Source organism: Schistocerca nitens, chromosome 6 (assembly GCF_023898315.1).
Source record: "Schistocerca nitens isolate TAMUIC-IGC-003100 chromosome 6, iqSchNite1.1, whole genome shotgun sequence".
Lineage (NCBI taxonomy): Eukaryota > Metazoa > Arthropoda > Insecta > Orthoptera > Acrididae > Schistocerca > Schistocerca nitens.
The window spans coordinates 114,800,336-114,826,602 of NC_064619.1; the positions used below are offsets into that span (position 1 = coordinate 114,800,336).

At 39.5% G+C, this 26,267-nt stretch overlaps 1 protein-coding gene across 1 annotated transcript in view; it reads left to right on the forward strand.

The window, feature by feature from the left end:
• Positions 1 to 26,267, forward strand: part of LOC126262516 (geranylgeranyl transferase type-2 subunit beta) — an 88,209-nt gene that overhangs the window by 26,453 nt on the left and 35,489 nt on the right. The window contains exons 4-6 of the mRNA XM_049959189.1: positions 9,735 to 9,893; positions 10,151 to 10,295; positions 23,609 to 23,789. Coding sequence (XP_049815146.1) covers positions 9,735 to 9,893; positions 10,151 to 10,295; positions 23,609 to 23,789 — 485 coding nt within the window. The remainder of the gene's footprint in view (positions 1 to 9,734; positions 9,894 to 10,150; positions 10,296 to 23,608; positions 23,790 to 26,267) is intronic.

Here is a 26,267-nt window from a genome sequence, read left to right on the forward strand (position 1 = left end):
AAGATGACTCTAATTTCTGTGCAGAATTTGAAGTACTAAACAAGTGGCCGCAAAGATTTTCAAACGGAGAAACATTTTCGCCTAACTCTCGTTCAGAACATGTTCTATCATATGCAGTCTATTATTTGGTTCTTGTTGATCATTATCAAAGAAAGCAGCAGTGTAAGTAACAACAAATAGCAGTCTCTTGCCATTGTTTCGCTAATAAGACGATTACTCTCTTTTCGTTTAATTGTAAGCGATGGTAGCGCGCACAAAAGCAAGTCATGCCGCGAGCGGCGACAGGTCGTAAACACGCACTATCAGAATGCGAGAAACAATGCGTGACACAGTACAGTAATGCATTTTCAGCTTAGAGTGACGTAAACACCTATAACAAAGAAAACAGCACTTATCAGATCAAAGCAAAATAAGCAATCGATTCAAACCAGACGAAGCACGTGAAAAAGGAAGGGTACCCATATAAATACGGACGGAGCTTCTGACGCATAGCAATGGGTACCTGATAAAGCTTAACTGCTAAGCTTACGACTCGAACCAAACTACTGTAGCTGTATCGTCATTCATTCGACCTAAATTGTGTCTCATATTACAATGGACCAACTTTGTTTCGATTTGGAGGTGCGGCCTAAAACTTTACTCTCCCCTTGAATTTCGAGTCTCAAATTTCTGGTGCGGCTTAGATTCGGGAATTTTTTTTTCCTTTATTTCGAGTCTCAATTTTCAGGTGCGGCTTAGATTCGAGTGCGGCTTAGATTCGAGTAAATACGGTAATCTGTCTCTCTGAACATCATGTGACCACTGGTATAGAACTTTTAAGTGTTACAGGGTTCAGGTTAGCATCTCACTTTTGTAGATCAGAAATGGAGAAAGGAGGAGTTGCCACATTCATCAGGAACTGTCATAAATTTAAGAACATAGACATTCATAAATTTTGCCTAGAACAGCATATGGAAGCATGTGCAACAGAGTTAGATTTTCACAAAAAATCCTTCATAATATTAAGTGTATATCGAGCACCTGCAGGTAACTTTTAATCTGTTTGTAAACCACCTTGAAGCTGTACTGGCCCATTTAACAACCAAAAACAAAGAAATAGTGGTTGCTGGTGATTTCAATGTAGATTTCCTTAAAGACTCTCCCAATAAGAACTTACTTGAGTTAGTAACACTATCATTCAACTTAATTCCCACAGTAAAGTTCCCCACTAGGATAGCCACTTGCTCACAAACAGCCATTGATAATATCTTTATAGAAAAGTCCAATGAACAAAATTATATTACAAAACCAATAGTCAATGGCCTCTCAGACCATGACATGCAGTTCCTTCTGTTAAATGTTAATACTGAACAGGATATAAAATCTGTTAAATCTGATCTCAAGAGGGTAATCAGTAAGCCAAAAATTGATTATTTTAGGACACTCCTCAGAGACATTCCCTGGACTGATGTTTACAGTGCTCATGGCATGAATGAAAAATATAACATTTTTGCTAATAAAGTGCTTACCTTATTCAAACACTGCTTTCCCCCAAAACTTACCAAGGTTAGAGCAAAGTCTACAAAGAAGCCATGGATTACTCGAGGAATAGGGGTATCTTGTAAAACAAAAAGAAAACTGTATCTGTCAATCCGAAACATTTCCAATGTTGTTGCTATAGCACATTATAAGAAATACTGCAAAATATTAAAGACTGTAATACGGATGTCAAAGCAAATATATTACAAGGAAAAGATAGTCATATCAGATAACAAAATAAAGACAATATGGGATATAGTGATGGAGGAGACCGGTAGAACCAGACATGAAGAGGAACAAATAGCATTAAGAATAAATGATACATTGGTGACAGATGTGTATAGTGTTGCAGAACTTTTAACAAACATTTTATAACTGTTACTGAAAAGATGGGGTTGTCAGGTTCGGTAGATGCTGCTATGGATTACCTTAGACCAGACATTTCAAGTAACTTCCATAATATGAATTTGACCCTCACTAGCCCCACAGAAATAATGTCCATCATAAAATCTTCACAATCAAAAACATCTAGTGGGTATGATGAAATATCAACAAAGTTAATTAAAGAATGTGATTCTGAGCTAAGTAACATATTAAGCTATCTGTGTAACCAGTCGTTTATCAGTGGAATATTTCCTGAATGGCTGAAATATGCTGAAGTTAAGCCACTGTTTAAGAAGGGAGATAAAGAAATAGCATCAAATTTCCGTCCAATTTCACTGTTGCCAGCATTCTCAAAAATTTTCGAAAAAGTGATGTACAGTTGTCTTTATAACCATCTTATCTCAAATAACATACTGTCAAAGTCACAGTTTGGATTTCTAAAAGGTTCTGATATTGAGAAGGCTATCTACACTTACAGTGAAAATGTGCTTAATTCATTAGACAAAAAATTGCAGGCAACTGGTATATTTTGTGATCTGTCAAAGGCATTTGACTGTGTAAATCACAATATCCTTTTAAGTAAACTAGAATATTATAGTGTAACAGGAAACGCTGCAAAATGGTTCAAATCTTATATCTCTGGCAGGAAACAAAGGGTGTTATTAGGAAAGAGACATGTATCAAGCTATCAGGCATCATCCAACTGGGAACTAATTACATGTGGGGTCCCACAAGGTTCCATTTTGGGGCCCTTACTTTTTCTTGTGTATATCAATGACCTTTCATCAGTAACATTACCAGATGCCAAGTTTGTTTTGTTTGCCGATGATACAAACATTGCAATAAAATGGTTCAAATGGCTCTGAGCACTATGGGACTCAACTGCTGAGGTCATTAGTCCCCTAGAACTTAGAACTAGTTAAACCTAACTAACCTAAGGACAGCACAAACATCCATGCCCGAGGCAGGATTCGAACCTGCGACCGTAGCGGTCTTGCGGTTCCAGACTGCAGCGCCTTTAACCGCACGGCCACTTCGGCCGGCCATTGCAATAAATAGCAAATCAAGTGTAGTCTTAGAAAGATCAGCCAATAAAGTATTTGTGGACATTAATCACTGGTTCCTAGCCAATTCTTTGTCACTAAACTTTGAAAAAACACACTACATGCAGTTCAGAACTTGTAAGGGGTGTCCCAAGAGTATATGTCTAACATACGATGACAAGAAGATAGAAGAAGTGGACAGTGTTAAATTCTTGGGATTACAGCTTGATAATAAATTCAACTGGGAGGAGCACACCACAGAACTGCTGAAGCGTCTTAACAAATCTCTGTTTGCAATGCGAATTTTGTCAGACATAGGGGATATAAAAATGAAAAAGCAGGCATACTATGCTTACTTTCATTCCATAATGTCATATGGGATTATTTTTTGGAGTAATTCATCAAGCCAAGCTAAAGTTTTCCGGGCACAAAAACGTGCAGTAAGAATTATATGTGGTGTGAACTCAAGTACATCCTGCAGAAGCCTATTTAGGGAACTAGGGATACTAACTACTGCTTCCCAATATATTTATTCCTTAATGAAATTTGTCATTAAAAATATATCACTTTTTCAAACCAACAGCTCAATTCATGGAATCAATACTAGGAATAAGAATAATCTTCACAAGGATTTAAAGTCACTTAGTCTAGTACAAAAAGGTGTGCATTATTCAGGAACACACATTTTCAATAACTTGCCAGCAGCCATAAAAAGCTTAACTACCAATGAAATTCAGTTTAAGAGAAGCCTAAAGGATTTATTGGTGACCAACTCCTTCTACTCCATTGATGAATTTCTTAGTAAAACCAACTGATTTGTATATAAGTATAACATAACTTCTGCACAATTTCAGTGCAGTAATGTGTTCATTGAAAATTTGTGTGTGTGTGTGTGTGTGTGTGTGTGTGTAAGTATAATCTAACTTCTGCACCATTTCAGTGCAGTAATGTGTTCATTGTAAATAAGTATTACAGTAGTTGTATTACATGTTTATTACCTTATAAATAAATAAAAAACTTTTTTATTTTAAATTCAGTGCATTAGTATTTGTAAAATGACTCTTAGTGTTCATTAAAAAATGATGATCATTCCACTTGGGACCTGTGCAATGGTAAATTAGCTTATTTGTTTTAGTTGTAAATAGTTGTCATGTATTGTTGTTTTTCTGACATGTTCCACATCTTGGAGGACCTCCTCACTACGGATCAATTGGCATGAAAGTAAATCTAATCTACTAAATATTTATCTGTGCATGCCTTATGAACAGAGACTGGAACCTCAGCTGTGTGTGCTGTCATAACTGTGTCCTGTATTGCCTCTTATGTCTATTAGCAATTCATAATGGCCTGGTGTTATATTCTTCTTAACTTGTACATTCCTTATGTTCTGTGGTATGTTTATAATAGCATGATCTGTCAGTGACTCAGAGGTATCACTGAATCTTGTAAGTCTGTTTACTTCTTGTTAATAATACAACATTAATTAGGATTCTGTCATACAACCTTACTCTATTTTCAATGAGATATGTTTATATCATTCAGTAGGTCTCCTTCAGTCAGTTAATGTTCTAATAATTAAAGTTGCCTATAATTTACATTCTATTAAAGTTCTGGGAAACAGATTACACCAATTGAATGGGAAAATAATTTCTCATTTGAATTATGTGCTACTTTGTTGATAATAGCTTCAAGGCATTAGTAATAATTTAGTTAAATTACATAGTTTTTCTAACTCCCAACTGCAAAGGAATTTAGGAGATTTTGCATTGCTGATTAACACCACTCCCTCAATTACAGTGAAAGTGCACATCAGTCTGGCAAAGTTCAGTAAAAATGAGCAGTTCATGGCATCCTGGCAATTTGTAACTTTGTTAAATCAAACAGTAGGTTACTCAACATGATTACTTCGTTTATTGATGGGCTTGGCTTACTAGTACTACTTGATTTTCTGAAGACAAGGTTTTTTCCCTGTTGGTAGTGGCCTAGATTGGTGTGTCCCAACCTTGCTACACTCATTACTAATAAAAATGTGATATGTATCCAATGGTATGGCATAAATTTAGGTGGTAGTGGTCTTAAACTGAGGAGAAGTGATCATTTGAAATAGCAGAAATATAATCAGAAGTGAAAGTAATAAAGTAAAGCAGTCCTAAACCCGATGGTTGGTTTGAACACCAAAACACTTACTAGGTATGATAATATCGGATGTGGTGAGCACTTGTCTTTCTCTGAGCTTTGCATTGACTTATCCAGACTGTTGTAAGAGAACCTATAGTTTTTAACACTTACATTGTACTATGTAGTTCCATATCATTTTGCCCAATCATCAAGTTGTGGAGCATCTTTTGTTCTTAGGAGAGCTGTATGTCTCGAATATCAATGGTAACATGTGATGCAGCCCAGTCATCACCTGTAGCTGATGTCTCACTCTATCTCCCAGCCTTTGCAAACACTGCTCAGTCAGATGTGATCAGTGTTGTAGCTCTCACTGACTACTTACGTACCTGGGCCCATCATTGGGATAGAGCAGTCATCAAAATCAATGCTTAGTGTAAACTGGATGCTATTCATGTGGTTTACTCCTTTTTTTTTTTAGATTTGAGGAAAGGAAAGGCATCTGAAAATGATCGTGTTTCAATAGAAATAGTTAAAGCTGAAGGCGAAGTAATGAATAAGAATATGCAGAATTAATTATCTCCTCATGGTTGGGGTTCAGTCATGGGAATTTTGTAAATGACATTGTATTTACCATTCATCGTGGAAATTGTTTATTCCACAATTGCAGTTTCAGCCTTAAGACCATCATCAAGTTTTAGTGCAGAAATATTTGGGTTCAAAGCATGTCAGACTTTAAAATCATCCAAGATGTGTACATATCATCATCAGAACTGAGCCTTTTCACTGTAAGAATACAGAAACATTAAACAAGCACAAAGTTCTGTACATTGTGAAATGATGTAAGGTACATCCTTAACAAAAATCGCAGTAAACCAATGTTGTTACACACTGTGTACATGTGAACTGAGGCAGTTGGTGGAAAAATTAGGTGGGACAACTGCATGAGGGATGGTTACTATAACAAGCAGAACATGCAGGAACACTCTCTTGGCCCCTCCCACCTACTGACCTATTATTTATTTATTTGTGTGTTTGTTTATTTGTTTAACTTGATCTGATTAGGGCCATCGGACCCTCTTTTATACCATACCAGAGTTTCACAATAACAATAATGACAATAACAACAACATTGAAATAAGAAGAATTTGTGTGTGTTCAAAATAGATGTTTTCTGATTTAGTGAGGTCTGGGGAAAGGAAATTTAAGGAGACTGCATTGACTAAGAATACTGGGATTGAGGAAGGTCAGGTTGGAAGGAGGGATGTACAAGGGCAATGAGAGCATGCAGGGACAATGGAAATCATTATTGTTGCTTTACTAAATATGTCATTAACTGTCTTCTGAAGCTGGAAAGGTTATTGAGTCCTCAGATATAATGTGGGAGTGTACACAAGAGTCAGGTTCCAGTTACCGAGAATAACTTCAAGAAAGTGGCTGAACGATGCTGGGGGCGGAAAGGATTTTGCTCTGATGGGAGCAGGTATTTCTGCCATGTTGTTCAGGCAAGAACATTAAAGTCAAGTAGAGATATGAGGGATGTTGTCCATTAATAAAATAGTTGAGAAAACAGAGGGTATGAAAATCTCTAAAATTGCCTGCAGGCAGCCAGGATAGCTTTCCATATGATGGGGAAATGTGATCAAAGAGTCGAATATCACAAATATATTGAACACAGGCATTCATAACTAGTTCCAGGTGCCGTGAGCTTTCCTGAGAAAGGCCTTGCAGGATAACGTCACTGTTATCAGTAATTGAAAGTATAAATGTTTGTACAAGCTGTTCTTTCAGATCAAGAGGGCATGGAGAGATGCCTTCTTGCACATTGCAGTTTATGTGCTCTGTCCAATTTATATTTCATCTGTTATTACTCCTAGATTCTGCTTAAGGGGAAAGGTTGAATTTTTTCCCGTTTAGGGATTCTCAGTCCGTTGGCTTAATGAGCCGAGAATGACCAACCAGTATTGCTTGGGTTTTGCATGGGTTGAGCTTTAAGTATATATCTTGCACCCATGGACAGATCTGGAAACTCAGTGTAAAGCTAAGAATCATTTGTTTCAAGGTACTAATCCATTTTTTATTGGTCTTCAAATTGCTGGTGATGGACCTGCGAAAACTGATAATGTTCAGAGTGAGGTGAAATATGTAACATATGTTGTAAGAAATAGAGTTTATATGATATTTTGTAAGAGGAAAGGTACTGTTACTTTCTGAATAAAGGTTATTGTTTACAGCTAATGTCTGCGTTGGAGTTTTTTTATGCCAACTGGGACCATATCCGAAATTATCCGGACGACCTGCGCCTGGCATTCCTAGTTCCCAACAATCAACAGAGGATTGATGAATTAGCTATTACGTTTTATGGCAACAAAATAAATTATTCTGCAACTGTTATTGTTGTAGAAGAATTGTGGTATTATAAGCCAAACTTGGATGATTTAATTCGTCAGTTTAGGGATGCATACAGAGAATTTGTTTTTATGCCTAATGGTATAAGGTGTGCTAATAGGTACTTCAATTTTAGACAAGGGTGTTATAGGCCATTGTGGTATAATTATTAGAGCCTCAATAAGAAAACCTCAAAAGTCATACCTCAGACGCACAGCCGAAGGCCATCCTAGAAAATGGCCTCACGGGTAGTGAGGTCTCCTGATCAGGGTAAAAATAAATATAGGCTTGTACACAAGTTATCTAAAGAGAAGATGCATTGGCATTGTAAATGTCAGAATAAATTTTGTTTACATCTCAGATGGCAGTTGTTGGCACGTTTGTATTATTTATTGGACATTTCAGGATTGCTTACAACTTGCGTCCCGCTGTCGGATACCGAAGAGGAGAGTATGAAACCATTACCAATAGTCATCAACAAACCCAAGGTACCGAACATCACACAGCTACTTCTTCTTCGCAGCACGGGACAAGTGAGGACTCTGCACAATCTCAATTTGACGACGGATGGGAGATGCCGCTGTTGCACATGCCAGCGTACTTATTCGGAACTGCGAGGTCATCGGCTGCGAGTGAAAACCCTGTGGGAGCCCCATTAGAAAGTGAAGTCTTGCCACCTATTACTAGTGGCAAGATTCCACGATTTAGGGATTGCGTAAGTTCCCCAAGGTCGCCGGCAGGCCAGGACATGCCTGACCGGCTTGGACATGTGCCAGACATTGCTGCAACCTCCTCGCGACGGCGTGGGTATAAAAAGAGGAGCGAGAGCTTTCTTATTACAGTCGATGCTGGTTCTGTTTCTGGAAAACAGCACTTTGTGGACACTATTTTGTCTGTTTGGTCTATTTTGGAGTATTGTGTATCAGAGGAACCTTTTGCGCAAGGTAATTTGATGCATCTTAATTGTTACATAAAGCTGAAAGACCGTACTGACCGTACTGAGATTCTCGATAGCTGTCTTCTGGTTTATTGGTTTTGCACATACATAGAACTAGAGGTCATCAGTGTACATGTCTGATACTACCTGCCTCCATTGTGATTTCAGGGTGCTGGACATGAGGCATTGCTGATGAGACATCAGTTATGTGCAAAACCATTACACTGCACTTGGCAATAAATTTAGGCTGCTGAAATTGGCAAGAAAAGTGTGATAGTCAGCAGTGTCAAAGGCTGTGCATAAGTCTAAGAAGCACATGATAGTTGCCTCTAGTGGATTCATGATGATCTTCAACTCAGCTGTTACCTTTATTAAGGCAGATGTTGTGCTGCGATATGTACGGAAGTATGATTGGTATTTGTCTAGTATGTTATTTGTAGTTAGGTAGTTTGTTAGATGGTCATGAACTATATATTCTGAGCATTGGACAGTGCAAAAAGAATGCAAATAGGTTGATAATGAGAGGGTGCTGTGGCTACATCCTTTTGAGGCAATGGCTTAACTAGACCCTATTTCCAGGCCTCAAGAAAATGCTTGTAGTTAAAGAGTGATTGAAGATGTCGGTGGTAGTGGGCAGTAGTGGGTCGATAATAAGTTCTTCACTTGAACTGTGAAACCACCATGTCCAATAGATGCTGATCTGATGTACAGATGGCTTTTTGGACAGTGTGAATTTTTCATGGTTACAGTTTTTACCTCTGTTAATTAATTAATGATTGTCTGTCCATCTGACGTCCATTATGTTTTTAGCCTTCTCACTTCTACTATTACAAATCTCCCAACTAGAAGGTATACTTTACTCTGTAGCTGTCTTCAGCCTTAATCAGGTTATGGGGAGGAGAGTGAGGGTGTTGGGATGCAAGTGGTGTTTCTCTCACCACAGATGAACCCTTATTTCTCAGATGTGGAATCAAGATTGCTATCAGTGCTTTTATTTTACACTGCTATGTCCTTTCATAATTCAGTCCAATTTTTTGTGACATCACTAACTCTAGGTGACTACCTTTTGACCAAGGACCTTGCAGTTTAGTCCCCTTACCAACCAACCTTTCTGGAATCTCCCCACGCTTTCCCTGCCCCACCTTTTTATGCCTTGTTATATTTTCATACAGTGTTAATGCCATGGCAAATTGCACAGTGGCACAATTGTGTATATTATTTTTGGATGTAGTTTGAGAGGTAATCTTTAATTGTTGCCATAACTACCTTTTAACCTTATGAAAATTATTTATCTTTATATCTCTTTAATGCCCCCATATTAAAAAGGAATTTTTGTAACTGATTTCCAGATACTTACAATGTACGATGCACTGGAAACTGTTGATGTGGACAAAGTAGTACAATATGTGAAAAACTTGCAACAACCTGATGGAAGTTTTTGGGGAGACAAATGGGGAGAGGTGGATGCAAGATTCTCATTTTGTGCTGTAGCATGCTTGTCTTTGCTTGTAAGTTCATGTAAAGAAAATATTGGTAGTAAATTTTCAGCTGTCTTCTGTCACATTTAAAAACCTGTAGTGGCTTGATATCTTAGTCATTGACTCTAAGTGTATAATTAAAATAAAGTGTACTCTTAATAAACCTGCCTAGATTCATAAAAAAGTTAAACAATTGAACAATGAAACTTAATTTTCAAGCAACTGGTTTCAGCTTCCCTTATTTTCTTCCCAGTATTGCAAACTAATTGCTCACATATTCATACCAGGGAAGGTTGGATGCCATTGATGAAGAAAAAGCTGTCGAATTCATTATTTCTTGTATGAACTTTGATGGTGGCTTTGGCTCTAGGCCTGGTGCAGAAAGCCATGCAGGACTTATTTATTGCTGCGTGGGAATGCTGTCAATTACAGGTAAGGCTGATAGTTTTACCTTCTTCCTTATGTTAATTTGTTGCATGAGATGCATGGTAAAGTGCAGAAAGAACACTGCCTGGAAGGGCTAAAAAGTCACACTGATATTTTGATCATAGGAACTTCTGGATCAGTGTGTCATTATTCACAAAACACATTTTCAACCAATTTTAAGTTATCCACAAAATATTCAGCTTTGCCCAGGCTCTGCCATTCTGACTGACCAACATAAAGTTTATCACAGCTTTGGCAATTAATTTCCTACACTCCACCCTCTCCATCACACATACCTTCCTGCACTATCCGATGGAGTCACAACTCTTTTGAGAGTACATACATGCTGAGCATGTGGCCTCAAGCCATTGCAATACTTCTTCCTGTCCTGTGCTGAAATTTTGCTCTTTGACTATACCATTCTGGCTTCTTCCAGTTCATTCTCTTTATTTTACACCACATATTTTGGTTAACTTACTTTCAATCCCCACATCTGGATTTGACCTCTGCCTTTTCGAAACTTTTGGCCATATGTGGAATGTTGCCCAATACCCAGCATGGTAGTCAATCCATGCAGGAACTCCTCAGGTATTCATATTGTGGTAATCCCTTGATCACATACTATCGCCCTCTTGATGATCGACCTGTTGCTTCTCGGCGTGTGCCAAGGATTAGGTGCCTGTCTGTTTTGGGGCACCAAGCCTCATGGCACTGACCATCACACAAGGTGTCCTTTCCTCTTGCTGGCTGGTGCCCATGGGGTGAGCCCTCATTTTGAATAAGCAGCATTTTGGTGGATATTCAGCATCGTGAAATGACCACAGTCATCAGCCAGAGGTGGTACACCGAGTGAGGTGGCACACTGGTTAGCACACTGGACTTGCATTTGGGAGGACGACGGTTCAATCCCACGTCTGACCATCCTGATTTAGGTTTTCTGTGATTTCCCTAAATATCTTCAGGCAAATGCAGGGATGTTTCCTTTAAAAAGGGCATGGCTGACTTCCTTACCCATCCTTCCCTTATTCGATGAGAAGGTTGACCTTGCAGTTTGGTCTCCTCCCCCAACACAACCCAGAGGTGGCGAGGGCCTGGCTGTCTCTTCGGGCAGACAGCAATTCATTGCTGATCATTACAAACCAAGGAACTTTTATTCCTTGTCTGTGCCTTGGACAGGGAGGGGGGAACAAAGCCAGGAAATTGCAGACAGTTACACCTTGCAATTCCTTTTTTGCACATGAACAGATGGAGGGTCTTTCGCTCTATTAAACCAATGTTCTTTGTGGAGAATATTGAAAAGATATTTTGCAAACTCTCCTCCCTTAGCAAATTACAAATTGGTTCCATCTTAATTGAGATGGCAAATTGTAACCAATCCTGGGTGTTACTCTCTTGTAAACAGCTTGGTAATGCATCTATTACTATCACACCCCATAAGAACCTCAAAATGGTAAGTGAGTTTATTTTTCACCACAACCTAATGCTACAGATACACTAAGAACTACACAAACACTTGAAGAGGTGATTGATCCACTTCACATGTCTTGTATGTAGAGCCCCCCTCCCCCCAGGCAAGGTAAACAGTGGTGCATTCATCCTCATCAGAGTGGAATTTACTTCCAGAGAAGATCAAAATCTTGTTTTATTGCTGCAGTGTGAAGGCATATTTCCCATCCCTGATTTGGCACATTAAATGCCAGTGCTTCAGGGTGAGTGTCTTCCCAGTATACATATGACCCAATTTGTAGAGACTGGCTGCCCACTTTACAAAATTTCACCATGTCTGCTACCACATATCTGTGTTGATGTGGCAACAGCCACTCTCCCAAATCCCCAAAATGTGCTAACGTACTCAAGGAACACAAAATCTAGGATCTGTAGGTCACAGTTCACCTCTAATCGTGAGGCTCAGAAAAAATTTGACCTTTTGTATCCAGTCTCAGTGATATTAATAACCTTTGCCACTGCTGAGGTGAGGTCATCAGCAATACCTGGTGTATTTACTCTCTTGATGTCAACATCTAATAGTTGCATGAATAAACTTGACCATAGGGACAGTTTGCCTTTCTTTCTCATTGTTCCTGCATCACCGTCTTTTGAAAACACTCTGTACACCTGACCAGAGAAGCAACAGTCTCCTTTGTCTACCAGTTACAAGGCTGCTTCTTGGAAACACTCTTACTGGAAATCCACACATCAGTGACACGACACAAGCAGTGACTGAAGGAGCCATGGACTATGAGTCCCAGGGCTGCCTGCTCTCCTTTCGTTCTTACGCCCACAATGGATAAGACTTCACAAGAATCTTAGCTGCCAAAATACATGAAGAGAGGAAGAAGAAATCTCAGGAGAAGACTACACAGTGATCCCAGAGGCTCCAGATCACCCCCAAACTATCCTATGCTGAATCAGTGTTTGGTGGTGATGGTCCATCTCTCCTCCTGCCCCTTCACACCCAACCAGGACACATTGAATGTGATGATCTGCAGTGGAGATTACTGTCACCTGCCAGAACTACAACAACTAAATTTCCTCATGTTCTACAGTATGTGTTGCTCTCCAAGAAATGCAGTTCACTGATGACCATTCCCTAACTGTTCAGCATTACCGTGCAGTCACTAAGGACCATACTGGCCCTGAGACAGCATCTGGAGAGGTCTGTACTTAGGTTCTCATTGATGTTGTCAGTAGGTAGATTCCTCTCCATACCACACAGGAAGCAGTAGGTGTGCAAGTGCATACAACCCCAATGATCACAATTTGTAACATTTATTTACCTCCAGCCAGGTCACTTAATCATCTTGAGATGATCAATTTAATCCAACAACTCTCCCTCTCTTTCCTCCCACTTGGGGGACTTCATTGTGCACCAACCCATGTAGGAAAAGAACAGCTCTTTTGGTAAAGGCCTTCTGATTGATCAGCTTCTTTTCTATCTTGATCTGTCTCTCCTCAGTGATGGTATGGTACTCTACTCACTTCGGTGCCACCCAGGCACTTTTTCAGCTGTTGACCTTATGATCACTTCTCTCAAAACTGTCGCTTCGTTGCAGTGGTAACTGCATGACAATCTTTGTGACAATGACCACTTTCTGGTGAGTCTGTCATCACCTAACAGACCAGTTCCTATGTTAGGCTCTTCAAAACTGCTGTTTACCTTTTTTACAGGTATCCTTTGCCATCGGTTGGTACCACGATGGACCAAAGACAGTGCAACTACTGTATAGGATAATTGAAGAGCCCTGCAGTGTCTCAAATGACATTCTTCACAGAAAACTTTCTGACTTTTAAGCTTGCTGTGTAATTAAATACAGTAAGAAGGAATGCTAAGAGCACTTCATCTCTGCTTTTTAAACATATGCCTCTTCATTCCAGATGTGAGCCAAACCCTAAAGTGTCTTGGGCCACTAACGATCAACAGCTGTTCTGGGTCTCTTCTTTCATGGTGGTATTTGTTCTGGTACGTTGGTTCTTGCTGAATATCTTGCAACCACTTTGTGACAGTGTTTATATCTTCTTAATCAGTTACCTTCCAAATGCATAAAAGACCAGACTTCAGCCTTTGTCATGTGAAATTATGTAATGAAATTTTCACTGACTGGAAACTGTTTCAGGTTCTTGACTCGTCACATGATATGGCTTTCAGCTCTGATTCAGTTGTGATGTTTAAAGCTTTCCCGGCATACTGATTGTTCCATAAAAACACGGGAGAACTGCTGGATATCAGTAACGTCCTGCCACGATGTTTCGGCGCAGAGTCTTCTGGCCATCTTCAGGTGAGTGCCACTGTAGTAGTACTGGCGAGTTCGCGCTGAGCTCCGCTATTTAAAGCCGTACTGAGGTGACATTGCGCATGCGCTGCTCAGCATGCGCGTTCATAACGGCTCCTTGCGCTGCGCCTCACGCCCTACACTGTGAAAGCCTGGCATATCGGTATCAGGTCGATTTCCATCTTTATGTAGATAACTACGTCGACTACGAAGTTCCTCTATAACAGGATTCCAAGCAGAGTTTAGCTGATAACCGTTATCTCAATTGATGAGAGTCTCGTTGTCAGACAATCTTTTTTCCACAGATTCATTGATAATTGAGCTCCAAAAGTTTGATGTATGGGCCCAAATTTTTGTGTCGTTGTAATTCATGGAATGGTCTGTGGAAATACAATGTTCAGCGATTGCGGACTTGGTGGGTTGGAGAAGGCGAGTATGCCGTTGGTGTTCCACAATGCGTTCCTGCATAGTTCGTGTTGTTTGCCCTATATATGATTTGCCGCATTCACACGGAATTTTGTAAACACCTGATTTACGCAGGCCCAGGTCGTCTTTAACGGATCGCACAAGTGATGAAATTTTGGAAGGAGGGCGAAAGATGACTCTCACTTGATACTTTCTCAATATTATTCCTATCTGTGAAGAAATATTCCCAATAAATGGTAGATAAACAGTCGACCTGAAGGCCTCTTCCTCTTCCTTGTTCCGCCGTTTGTAGGTCTTCATCACTCTGTTCACTTGCCTAGGTGAAAAGCCAACAGCATACTCGCCTTCCCCAACCCACCAAGTCCGCAATCACCGAACATTGTATTTCCACAGACCATTCCATGAATTACGACGACACAAAAATTTGGGCCCATACATCAAACTTTTGGAGCTCAATTATCAATGGATATGTGGAAATAAAATTGTCTACAATGAGACTCTCATCAGTCGAGATGACGGTTATCAGCTAAACTCTGCTTGGAATCCTGTTATAGAGAAACTTCATAGTTGATGTAGTTATCTGCATAAAGATGGAAATTGACCTGATCCTGATACGCCAGGCTTTCACAGTGGAAGGCGCGAGGCGCAGCGCACGGAGCCGTTATGAACGCGCACGCTGAGCAGCGCATGCGCAATGTCACCTCAGTACGGCTTTAAATAGCGGAGCTCAGCATGTACTCACCAGGACTACTACAGTGGCACTCACCTGAAGATGGCCAGAAGACTCTGCGCCGAAATATCGTGGCAGGACGTTACTGATATCCGGCAATTCTCCCGTGTTTTTCTGATTCAGTTAATCAGATGATTCAGTGTGTGACTTAAACCAGGCAATAATCCAATGTTCATTTGATGGCTTCCAGCTAATTAGCCATACCAACATATTCTGCAAACTGCATGAAATTATGGTAGCCGAATGATTACGCTGAGTTTTCAAATCGCAAGGCCTTTTGTCCCCTTATCGGTATGGGACGATCCACAACCAACCATCTGGGTACATTGGAAACAGCAATCTGATAGGCTCTTTCTAAGTGCTACCACCTCATTACAATCCTTTTTGACCTACATAAGGCAGATGGTACTGCTTGGTGCAATCTCATTTTACTTGTCCTCCATGACTGGCACTTTTGAGGTACACTACTGATTTTTATTTGTCAGCTTTTATAGCATAAAGAGTAGCCTGTTGAAATGGAAAGAATTAAACAAGCAGATTATGTCCTTAGAAGTGAAGAAGAATGATCCCAAGATAGTAATAGTTGGTGTGTATACACGAACTGATGACACTGATATCATAATTCAGGATGCTTTTTATGAGGATTCAGTGGACATTGTAAGTGACAATAATCCATGGGAAGAGATATACCTTATGGGAGACTTTAGTCCCTGGACAGAAAAGACAAGAAAACAGCAAGGTCGTAGAAGATATAGGGAAGGAACAGAGAACAAAAGTGCCGAAAGATTGGTTAGACTTTTGTAGAACACACTCGTTAAAAATACAGGATAAATACTTTCCTCACAAAGAAATACATAAATATACCTGGGTGCAGTCTGCAAGGAATTTAAGATCCATAATAGGCCATATGATACAACCACAAAATTCACAATTAAAGATGCAAGATCTTAGTCAAAGTAAAAGTTATGGTAAACCATAAGAAAATTAACACCCATGGTAAGACTGAAGAGAACAGTAAAATAGTTGAAGCACCCTGATATAAGTGAGTTGGGTTTCACATGATTGATGTTTTCAGAATCCATGCTGGTTAGCATGGAGCAGGTCATTCTGTCAGAGGTATATCATTGTGTTTGAGCTTAGAATATGTTCTAAGATTGTACAACAAGTCAGTGGTAGTGATATTTGATGGTAGTTTTGTGGATCACTTTTACTACCATTCTAATAGACAGATGTGATCTGTGATTTTTCCAAGATCTGGGCATGGTTTTTTGTTCAAGGGATCCATGATAGATTATAGTTAGAATAGGTGCAAACTTGGTCACAAATTCAGTGTAGAGTGTGATAGGGATTCCATTGTGCCCTGGCGCTTTGTTCACTTTTAACAATTTTAGCTGTTTCTCAATACCACTGGCACTAATAATTGACTCTTCTTTTTAGTGGTACAAGGATTAAATGGGGGCCATTATCCTGTGTTTTCCTTTGCAAAGAAACATTTGAAAACAGAGGTAAGCATTTTAGTTTTGCTTTGCTACCCTCAGTTTCAGTTCCTGTCCCATTTGAAAGGAACTGGACACTAACTTGGGTGCCACTGACAGCCTTTACATACAATCAGAATTTCTCTGGGTTTTGAGAAAGATCTTTTGAAAATATTCTGCTACAGTAGTCATTGAAGGCATCAGGCATTACTCTCTCGGCAACTAGAAGTGTATTATTCAGCACCTCTCTATTTATAACCCTATGCTTTGTTTTACACCTATCGTGCAGTAATCTCTCTTTCTTTAGAAGTTCCTTTATAGTGACTGCATACCATGGAGGGTCCCTCCCATTCTGTGCTGAAAGTTTCAAATTCCTCATTGAGATATGACACTACTGATTCTCTATCTAGTTTACTGAACATATATCTTGCTGCATGGTTTAGTTGTCCTTGGTACTTTGGTAATCATTGTTGCCAAAACTGCTTCATGGTCTATGATACCAATTTTGATGTGGACATCTTCAAAGAGGTCATGTCTATTTGTTGCAATCTGATCCAATACATTTCCATCCTGAGTGGGGTTCCAAACTATCTGTTCCAATTAGTTTTCAGAGAAGGCATTAAGTAATGTTTGACAGGATGTCTTATCAAGCCCACCACTAACAAAACTGTAATTTTCCCAATTGATTTTTGGATGATTAAAGTCTCTATTTTCTATATAGTCTCTATTGTCTATAAAGTTTTCACCAAGCGAGGTGGCGCAGTGGTAAGACAGTGGACTCGCATTCGGGAGGACGACGGTTCAATCCCGCGTCCGGCCATCCTGATTTAGGTTTTCCGTGATTTCCCTAAATCACTCCAGGCAAATGCCGGGATGGTTCCTCTGAAAGGGCACGGCCGACTTCCTTCCCCATCCTTCCCTAATCCGATGAGACCGATGACCACGCTGTCTGGTCTCCTTCCCCAAAACCAACCAACCAACCTATAAAGTTTTCAGTTACATCAGGAGATGAATCTGGTGAGTGATAGAAGGCTCCACTCGTCATTTTGTGCCCACCCCTGATACTAAGTCTTGCCCAAACAATCTCACGTGTAGCTTCTGTTTCTATCTCAGAGGATTTGAGTTTCTTGTCTACTGAGACAACAGAACTTACCTCCATTTTCCTGTTAACTAGGCCCTCACTGCTATTAATTTCAGGTTTCAACCAGCTTTCTGTATGTAGTGATGTATGAGCTTCACTGCTTTTCAGGAGTGCTTCAAACTCTGGTACTTTGTTGTGAATGCTTTGGCAGATAACCATTAGGACTTTAATTCTCTCACCTTTTTGGGGTATTTCTTTTGATCTTACACTGATATATGTGGGTTTCCTACAGCTATCATTACCTGGAGTGGATGGAGAGTCACCTATTTAAAAAAGCTCTTGTGTGCACTCCACACATAATCAGCTATGTGAGTAGCAGCTTTTGATGTGTAGTGCACAGCTGACCCATTTAAGGGGACTACAGTTCTCAACCCTATGGCTCAAGTCCAGGAAGTTGCAGCCTTGCTTGTCTCAAAACCTTCGAAATCTCTAGTTCAGTCTTTCCACTCAACTTAGAACCAAAGAGGCACGATCAATTCGTGGGACAATGCTGCAAATTGTGAGCTTCTTTGAAACTCCATGAGCGAGGCTGGTCCTCTCTCTGCCAGTCACTGGACTGATCCAAGTATGACCTCAGAGCCCAGGTGACAGACATACTTTGTTCCAACGTGCACCACAATCTACAGTTGGTTGCACCTTGCTCCTTCAGTGGCTGCCAAAATAGCCTCTTCAACATGTTGAATGAGCCCCACAGGCATACTCACTGAGTGAACATGATGTCCTTTCCTGTCCCTTGCCATTTCCCTAAGGGATACCGTCATTTGCTGTACATTTGAATGGGAGGCAGTTAATAGACCCCCACTCTTTTGTGCTTGCCTCTTCTTGACACCAGACAAAACAGGTTTCCCCAAAACAGGTGAAGTGAGTCCCACTGGCTCAGTTTGTTTCAGTGAAAGATAGTGACTCAGACTTGGTTAGGGGGATTGGTGCAACACCCTGAGCCCTCCCTGGCCCCATCCAACCTGTACAGGATGCCCGACCCTGCCATTGAAATGCCAATTGCAGCCAAGTGGACAAGTAATGGCAGATCCTGTAGTTTCTACAGAGGAGACAGGATCCACAGGAGCAGATAGTACCACAGCTCCATGACTGGGGAGCTCTTCCAACACAACAATTCGCAGCAGCTGCTAGTCATTTGACAGAGCAATTTCCAGCTGCTGACTAGTCAACTCATTCTGTGTTTGAGAACAGCATTCACAGTGGGGCTGCATTTTAGCTGGTGCGATGTGTTGTAGGACAGTGAACAAACAACTTCAAATTAAGCTTGCTGATTATCTTTTAATGTCTTGAGCTGTAAAGTTGCTAATTCCCTGTAAGAATTGAAGCATATACACAAAACAAGATTTCTATTAAGGAAACAGAAAAACCTGTGATAAAAATTGCTGGTTTCTTAAAACTTTTTGAGGTAATTATAGTTATTAACAAACTCAAAATAGAGGTAATATATATATAAGTTATACTTCTCTTTAGGGGAAAACTGGATGTTAACATAATGTTAATGGCAATATCTGCTACAGTGACTAAATCACAAATGCCGATTTACTAAAAATTAGATTATGCACAGGACAATGATAGCTTCTGAAAATTATCAAAACTGTACATTTATTTGTGTTGATATAAATGAAATTCCGGGGTGATCTAGTCTTTGGCAGTAACTAACTCTGAGCTACAGAGCCGCACACTGAACTACATGTATAATGACATATATTCAGAATCTAATATATAACATCTGCATATCCAAACATGTTTTTTATGGTAATAGTCAGTTATCTGACGATAGCCTTGTTAAATTAATTTTTTTTACCTCATTTAGAGCAATTAGATACCACACCAAGTAACTATAAGACATTTCTGGAACACTTTTGCAGCCCAAAAGTGTTCTATTATTTTTGTGGCCACATGTCATCTTTCTTCTGTCCAGTGCTGTCCTGAATTTGCTCATCACGGAAATCCCTAAGGTTGTAGATCAGTGATTTGCACTTCGTTTATATATGCCCTCCTCATTCACTTAAGTGCTTGTGACGTCTTTCCTTACTTCCTTGTCATTTATCAGGGACTCTAGTTATGTTGTACGACACATTAAAAATCTGCTCTGTTAGTCATGTTGTGTAAATCCTGAACAAATGTCCATAGAACTTCAATCATTGCTTTGTTATTGACTCCATCAGCCATTCATTATCCATGTATAATTCCTCTCTTTCTTGATGTCTGCAATGTCTGTTATTCTAGGATCCATTGTTTTGTGAAGAATCTTGGGTTCAAACTTCTTGCCTTCTCGCAGCCCAGCCTTTCGTCATTCTGAGGCATTCACTTGCATACTGACATTCAGTTTTGATGCCTGAGTTCAGTTTTTCTTGAGTTTGTCTTTTTGTTGTATAGGACATGTGTCTATAAGAAGCAGCAGACGTCTTCTCTTGGCTGCTGTCATTGGCTTCTTTTTCATTAGTTTTGCTCTGCACTATTTCACCATTGTATCTGACTGAAACGGTCCACTTCATCTAATTTACCTTACTCTGTGTTATGTGATGAGGTGCTATTTGGATATTGGTTACGTACTATGTTTTCTTGAAAGAAATTTGGAAGCCATCTTTTTCTGCCTGTTCTTTCAGCATGTTTATCTGTTCCACAGCAGTCTCTGTTTTTGTTTACAAGATTGCCAGGTCATTGGTGAAGGCAAGGTAATACTGTTATTTGATGATACCACTTTCCTGGCTAATTTCTTTTCCCATTCTCGAATGACCTATTGTAATACAAACTTGAAGAGAACTGGAAACAGTGCATAACCTCATCAAACTACAGTTTCAATTACACATCGTATGGAGAGTTTTCCCATGAATTTTATTTTTGAATGTGTCTGTGTTAAGAGTTTACTTGATGCTTTCCACTGTTTTAAGGTTCACTCCAAATTCTATTTAGATGTGAAACAATACTTCCCAGTCAGCTGAACCATAGGCTTTCTTAAATCAATGAAGACCATTACCAGATCCTTAGAGATATAATTTCCCAGTATTCTTTTTAGCCTTCAAATCTGCTCAATGCGTAACTGCCGTACCTGAATCCACCTTGTTGTTCTGTTTGCCCAACCAGCCTAGGCTGCAGTGCTTTGGAGAGTACCTTGTAAGTTTGACATACGACAGAACTACCGCGATAATTTTCGATGTCAGTTCTATCATTCTCTTTATATTTAGGCTTAATCAGTGATGTTTTCCATTCACCATTATTCTAGTTTCCTAGATCTTTTGCATCTCTTGACTTGGCACATTAATGGTTATTTCTTCTTCACAACATTTCTTCTATGATTGAGTTTTCCCTGGCTGCTTTTTGTCATTCACTTCTATGACAATCCTCCAAAGTTCATAATGGGTAGGAGGAGTTGAATAGTTGTTTTTTGCTGTGGGATTGTTGTTAACCATTTTTCTCTGAGATCTTTATAGTTAAGAAGTACTGCTCAGTTACCATTGTCTCAAAAGTCAATCTAGGTGGTTGATAGCCATTTACATGCAGCTTGGAAGGTCCTGTAAAAGTTCCTGCTGTTGTTTCTTCTGAATTCCAACTCAATGCTCTCAATTTCTTATGTGACTGTGACTCTTTTGGCTTTGTGGAGGGTTTTTGCAGTCTGCTTCTGCACTTCTTTGTACTCTGACAGTGAATGCTTTTTTGTCACTGTGTCATCTTTTATAGGCCATTGCTCTTTGAGTGGCTGCCTTACCACAGTTTCCAGTCTATCATGAGTGTGTACACCTCCCTTGTAAGGGTCCTGCTTCTTTAGTGGTATGTGTCACATTTTTTTCAGATACCTTACCAGGTCTATGTTTTTCTTTCTGTAACATCTCTTAAAAATTAGGTTTGTTTTATTTTAGCTTTTTGGGTTCAATCCGTATAACTTTACTTTGAGGCAGTTTTTTCTTATTCAGTGGAAGAAACTTTTATGCAGGTCAGTAAGTGATCTGAACCAAGATTGGTCCTTTCCTCACTTTTACATTCATGATTTCCCTAATAATCCTGTTCTACAATGCAACATGGTCCAATTGAAATTCTCATAGAGAATGCCAAGTTTTCATTTTACTGGAATGTCTTTTTAAAATGAGTTTATTTAAATTGAAACCAAGGCAACAAACCAAAAGCAGCTTCCAGTAAAATAAATAAATGACTGGAATACTCTCTTTCAAATTCTAAAGGTGGCAGGGGTAAAATACAGGGAGCGAAAGGCTATTTACAATTTGCACAGAAACCAGATGGCAGTTATAAGAGTCGAGGGGCATGAAAGGGAAGCAGCTGTTGGGAAGGGAGTGAGACAGGGTTGTAGCCTCTCCCCGATGTTATTCGATCTGTATATTGAGCAAGCAGTAAAGAAAACAAAAGAAAAATTCGGAGTGTCAGAGACAGCAAAGGACTCGGAAGAGCAGTTGAACGGAATGGACATTATCGTGAAAGGAGGATATAAGATGAACATCAACAAAAGCAAAACAAGGATAATGGAATGTAGTCGATTAAGTCGGGTGATGCTGAGAGAATTACATTAGGAAATGAGACGCTTAAAGAAGTAAAGGAGTTTTGCTATTTGGGGAGCAAAATAACTGATGATGGTCGAAGTAGAGAGGGTATAAAATGTAGACTGGCAATGGCAAGGAAAGCGTTTCTGAAGAAGAGAAAATTGTTAACATCGAGTATAGATTTAAGTGTCAGGAAGTCATTTCTGAAAGTATTTGTATGGTGTGTAGCCATGTATGGAAGTGAAACATGGACGATAACTAGTTTGGACAAGAAGAGAATAGAAGCTTTCGAAATGTGGTGCTACAGAAGAATGCTGAAAATTAGATGGGTAGATCACATAACTAATGAGGAGGTATTGAATAGCATTGGGGAGAAGAGGAGTTTGTGGCACAACTTGACAAGAAGAAGGGACCGGTTGGTAGGACATGTTGTGAGGCATCAAGGGATCACAAATTTAGCATTGGAGGGCAGCGTGGAGGGTAAAAATCATAGAGGGAGATCAAGAGGTGAATACACTAAGCAGATTCAGAAGTATGTAGGTTGCAGTAAGTACTGGGAGATGAAGAGGCTTGCACAGCATAGAGTAGCATGGAGAGCTGCATCAAACCAGTCGCAGGACTGAAGACCACAACAACAACAACAACAACATACATAATCACCAGACATTTCATTATGGGCTGTCCATGATTATAACTTGTAGGTGAGGAATATTTTTGTTAAAATACATTTGCTTCAGTCACAATAGGTGTAAGTATTATGTCATCCGATATGTTTTTTGCGTAAAATGGAGACCTATATTGTTCTTTTACCTTTAGCCTTTAGGTGACAGACTGAAGTGGATGCAAGGCCCAAGAAAAGTCAATGTAGTCCTTCAGAATTGAGTTGTTGTTTTATAATGCATTGTGCTTAGTGGGAGAATGAATAATTGTAACTGAGGACAGTGCATTATTAACACAACTATTCGTAAGCAATAAATAGTTCACAGTGCAACATATTAAATTGGTGTTATTTATCAGATTTTTTAAAAAAATGTGTAGCATTTGTGAAATCAGTATTTAGAAGCCTGTATTCAAATTTTGCCTGTTTGGTGACTGACACCTCCCTCACTTGTATTTTGGGGAGTGCAGTTACATATATTTAACATCAATGCAAATAAATTTCCATAAAGTGATTAAATTTAAAAATGATTAAAACATGAATATTAGATACATTCAGGAACAGAAAAAAAATGAATTAACTTTGAATTACATGTCAGAAAATTTAAATGATTTCTTTTCTTGCAGGTCAACTGCACAGAATCGATGCAGACTTACTGGGCTGGTGGCTTTGTGAGCGTCAGCTACCGTCTGGAGGTCTGAATGGGCGTCCAGAAAAGCTACCAGATGTGTGCTACTCTTGGTGGGTCCTTTCATCAATGAGCATGTTAGGCCGCCTCCACTGGGTAGACCGGGATGCTCTTATCAGGTTATTCTTTTGCACTTTTATCACATATTCATAATGCTCCACCATCATATTTTGCAACTTTCTTTGAAAGTTAGAGAATACTTATGTATTATTTACCTTTACGAGACAACATATTTAGCAACGTCAATAGGCACAGACAATAGTTTCATCCCTCAGAAAGGACAGGTTTTGGAAGTTTAATAAGGAAGGATAGGTCACTTAGACTCTTGTATGAGAGGGACCACCTTTAGTGAGGACAACATTAGACACAGGTGTTCATCACTACAGATGGGTCTCTCATCTGTCCTTTCTCTTTAAGCTTCCCCAACATAATCCACTTTACTTCCCAAAAGCTAGAAGTGTTGTGTACTTTTTAAATGTGTCTGTTGGCAGTACTAAATATCTTGCCCCCTGATGGTAAGCATTGGTCAGCAATTTTGTCCTACAATTTACAATTTAATAGTTTTCTCTGTTGAATTTTCCTTTTGATAAGACAATTTATTTATCTGTTTGAAGGCAAAAATTTGAATCTACCATAATGATTGTTTGGACCTGATAAATTCAATTGGTACAGTTGTCTAATGCTGTGTCAACACAAATCTCATAACATGCAGTGTTCTGTAAGGTTTTTTATTCTTTTATCTCATCTATTATTGCTGTGTCCCTCTTGACCTGCTGCCCGGGTGACTTTAATGCTGCACTTAGTCCTATTTTGTCCAGTCCACTCATGTCAGATAAAAGAATCACTGCTTCAGAAAAACATTACTTCTATTACCTTATGATTTTCATCTTTATTTGATTTTTAGTTGCTGTTTGGAAATAATTTTCCTTGTATATGTTTTTCAGTATTGCATTTTCAAGACAATAGGTTTTGCTCTCCAAGAAATAGTTGCTGTAGTCCTTTGTTAGTGTTTTAAAATTTTAAAAATTGGAACACTGAGAGATTTCTTATACTGTCATCTGCAGTTGATCATGTTTTGACCACTCTGTAATGTGTTCATGACAGAATGAAATAATCTTTTTTGTAACTCTATGGCTACCTGGTTTTAGTAATCTGAGTAAACAGTATCACCTCCTTAATCTGTTACAATGTTTGTACTGTATATATCTGTGATGAATAGACACATAATACACTCCACCTCATTCATTCACAAATTTTTCTTCTGTGATATTGTCCATTGTCATGAAAACATTAATGAAATTGACAGAACCATACATAAGAACATTGCACATTATTCAGTTTTTGACATTCTTGTTCTTTCCCTCAGTGAGGAAGAATTCTTTAATATAAAAGGCACTCTGTCTTCAGGCCACAAGTGGCCTACCGGGCCCATCCGACAGCCGTGTCATCCTCAGAGGAGGATGCGGATAGGAGGATGCGGATAGGAGGGGTGTGGGGTCAGCACATCGCTATCCTGGTTGCTATGATGGTATTCTTGACCGAAGCCGCTACTATTCGGTCAAGTAGCTCCTCAATTGGCATCACGAGGCTGAGTGCATTCCAGAATTCTTTAATATGGCCAGTAAAATTTAACTTAGAGTGCCTGAAAGCAGAGATGTGTCTACTTCCATGAAGTGGGAATATGTAACGGACACTCCGAACATAAATTGGAAGCCTTCATTGTTGTATGTGCATTTCTGTGTCTCAGACATTTACTTTGTTAAATGGGTCCTGGTGCTTATTTAGGAGAAAATTTTATTGATTTCATACTCCAAAGTCTTTTGCATTTGGGTTTACCACAAAGGAATGTATTCGTTTTGTAGAACAGAGCCTCCAAGCTTAAGATAGTCTACATTTGCTGTTATTGATACACAGACGAGCCAGAACATTAAGATCCCTGCCCACCACAAGCTGAATGCTGCCTGGTGTCATTCCAGGCACATAACATGGCAAGGAAGTGTATAAGCAGAGCAGAGATGAAGGAAAAATCATTCTAGGGATGATACAGATTGCAAATAGAGAAATCCATGCGATCAGTGACTTTAACAAATGGCAGATTGTTATGGCCAGCATGTGGGAATTAGCATCTCTGAAACAGTGAAGCTGGTTGGTTATTCACATGCTACTGTGTTGAGCATCTATGCAAAGTGGTTTATGAATGTTAAACCACAAGTAGGAGACAATGTGTTGGGCATCCACACCTCGTCACTGAACATTGAGGTTGTAGGGTTGCCTGCTATGTAAAACAGCGTAGGTGGCAATCTGTGGCAGATCTGATGACACTGTACAGTGCTGATGCAGGCACAAATGTTTTGAAGCACACCATGCAACAAACATTGTTGAAAATGAGGCTCCGCAGTAGGTGACCCCTTTTACATGCTCCCATATTGACTCATTACCATCATCAGTTTAGATTGTAGTGGGCACTGGATCACTGAGATTGGACTGTACATCAGTGGAAATGTGTTAGCTGGTTTGGATGAACTGTATTTCTTGTTAACCCAGGTCAGTGATCGTGTCCAGATAAGCCATTGTCCAGGTGAAGGGCTGCTCGGAAT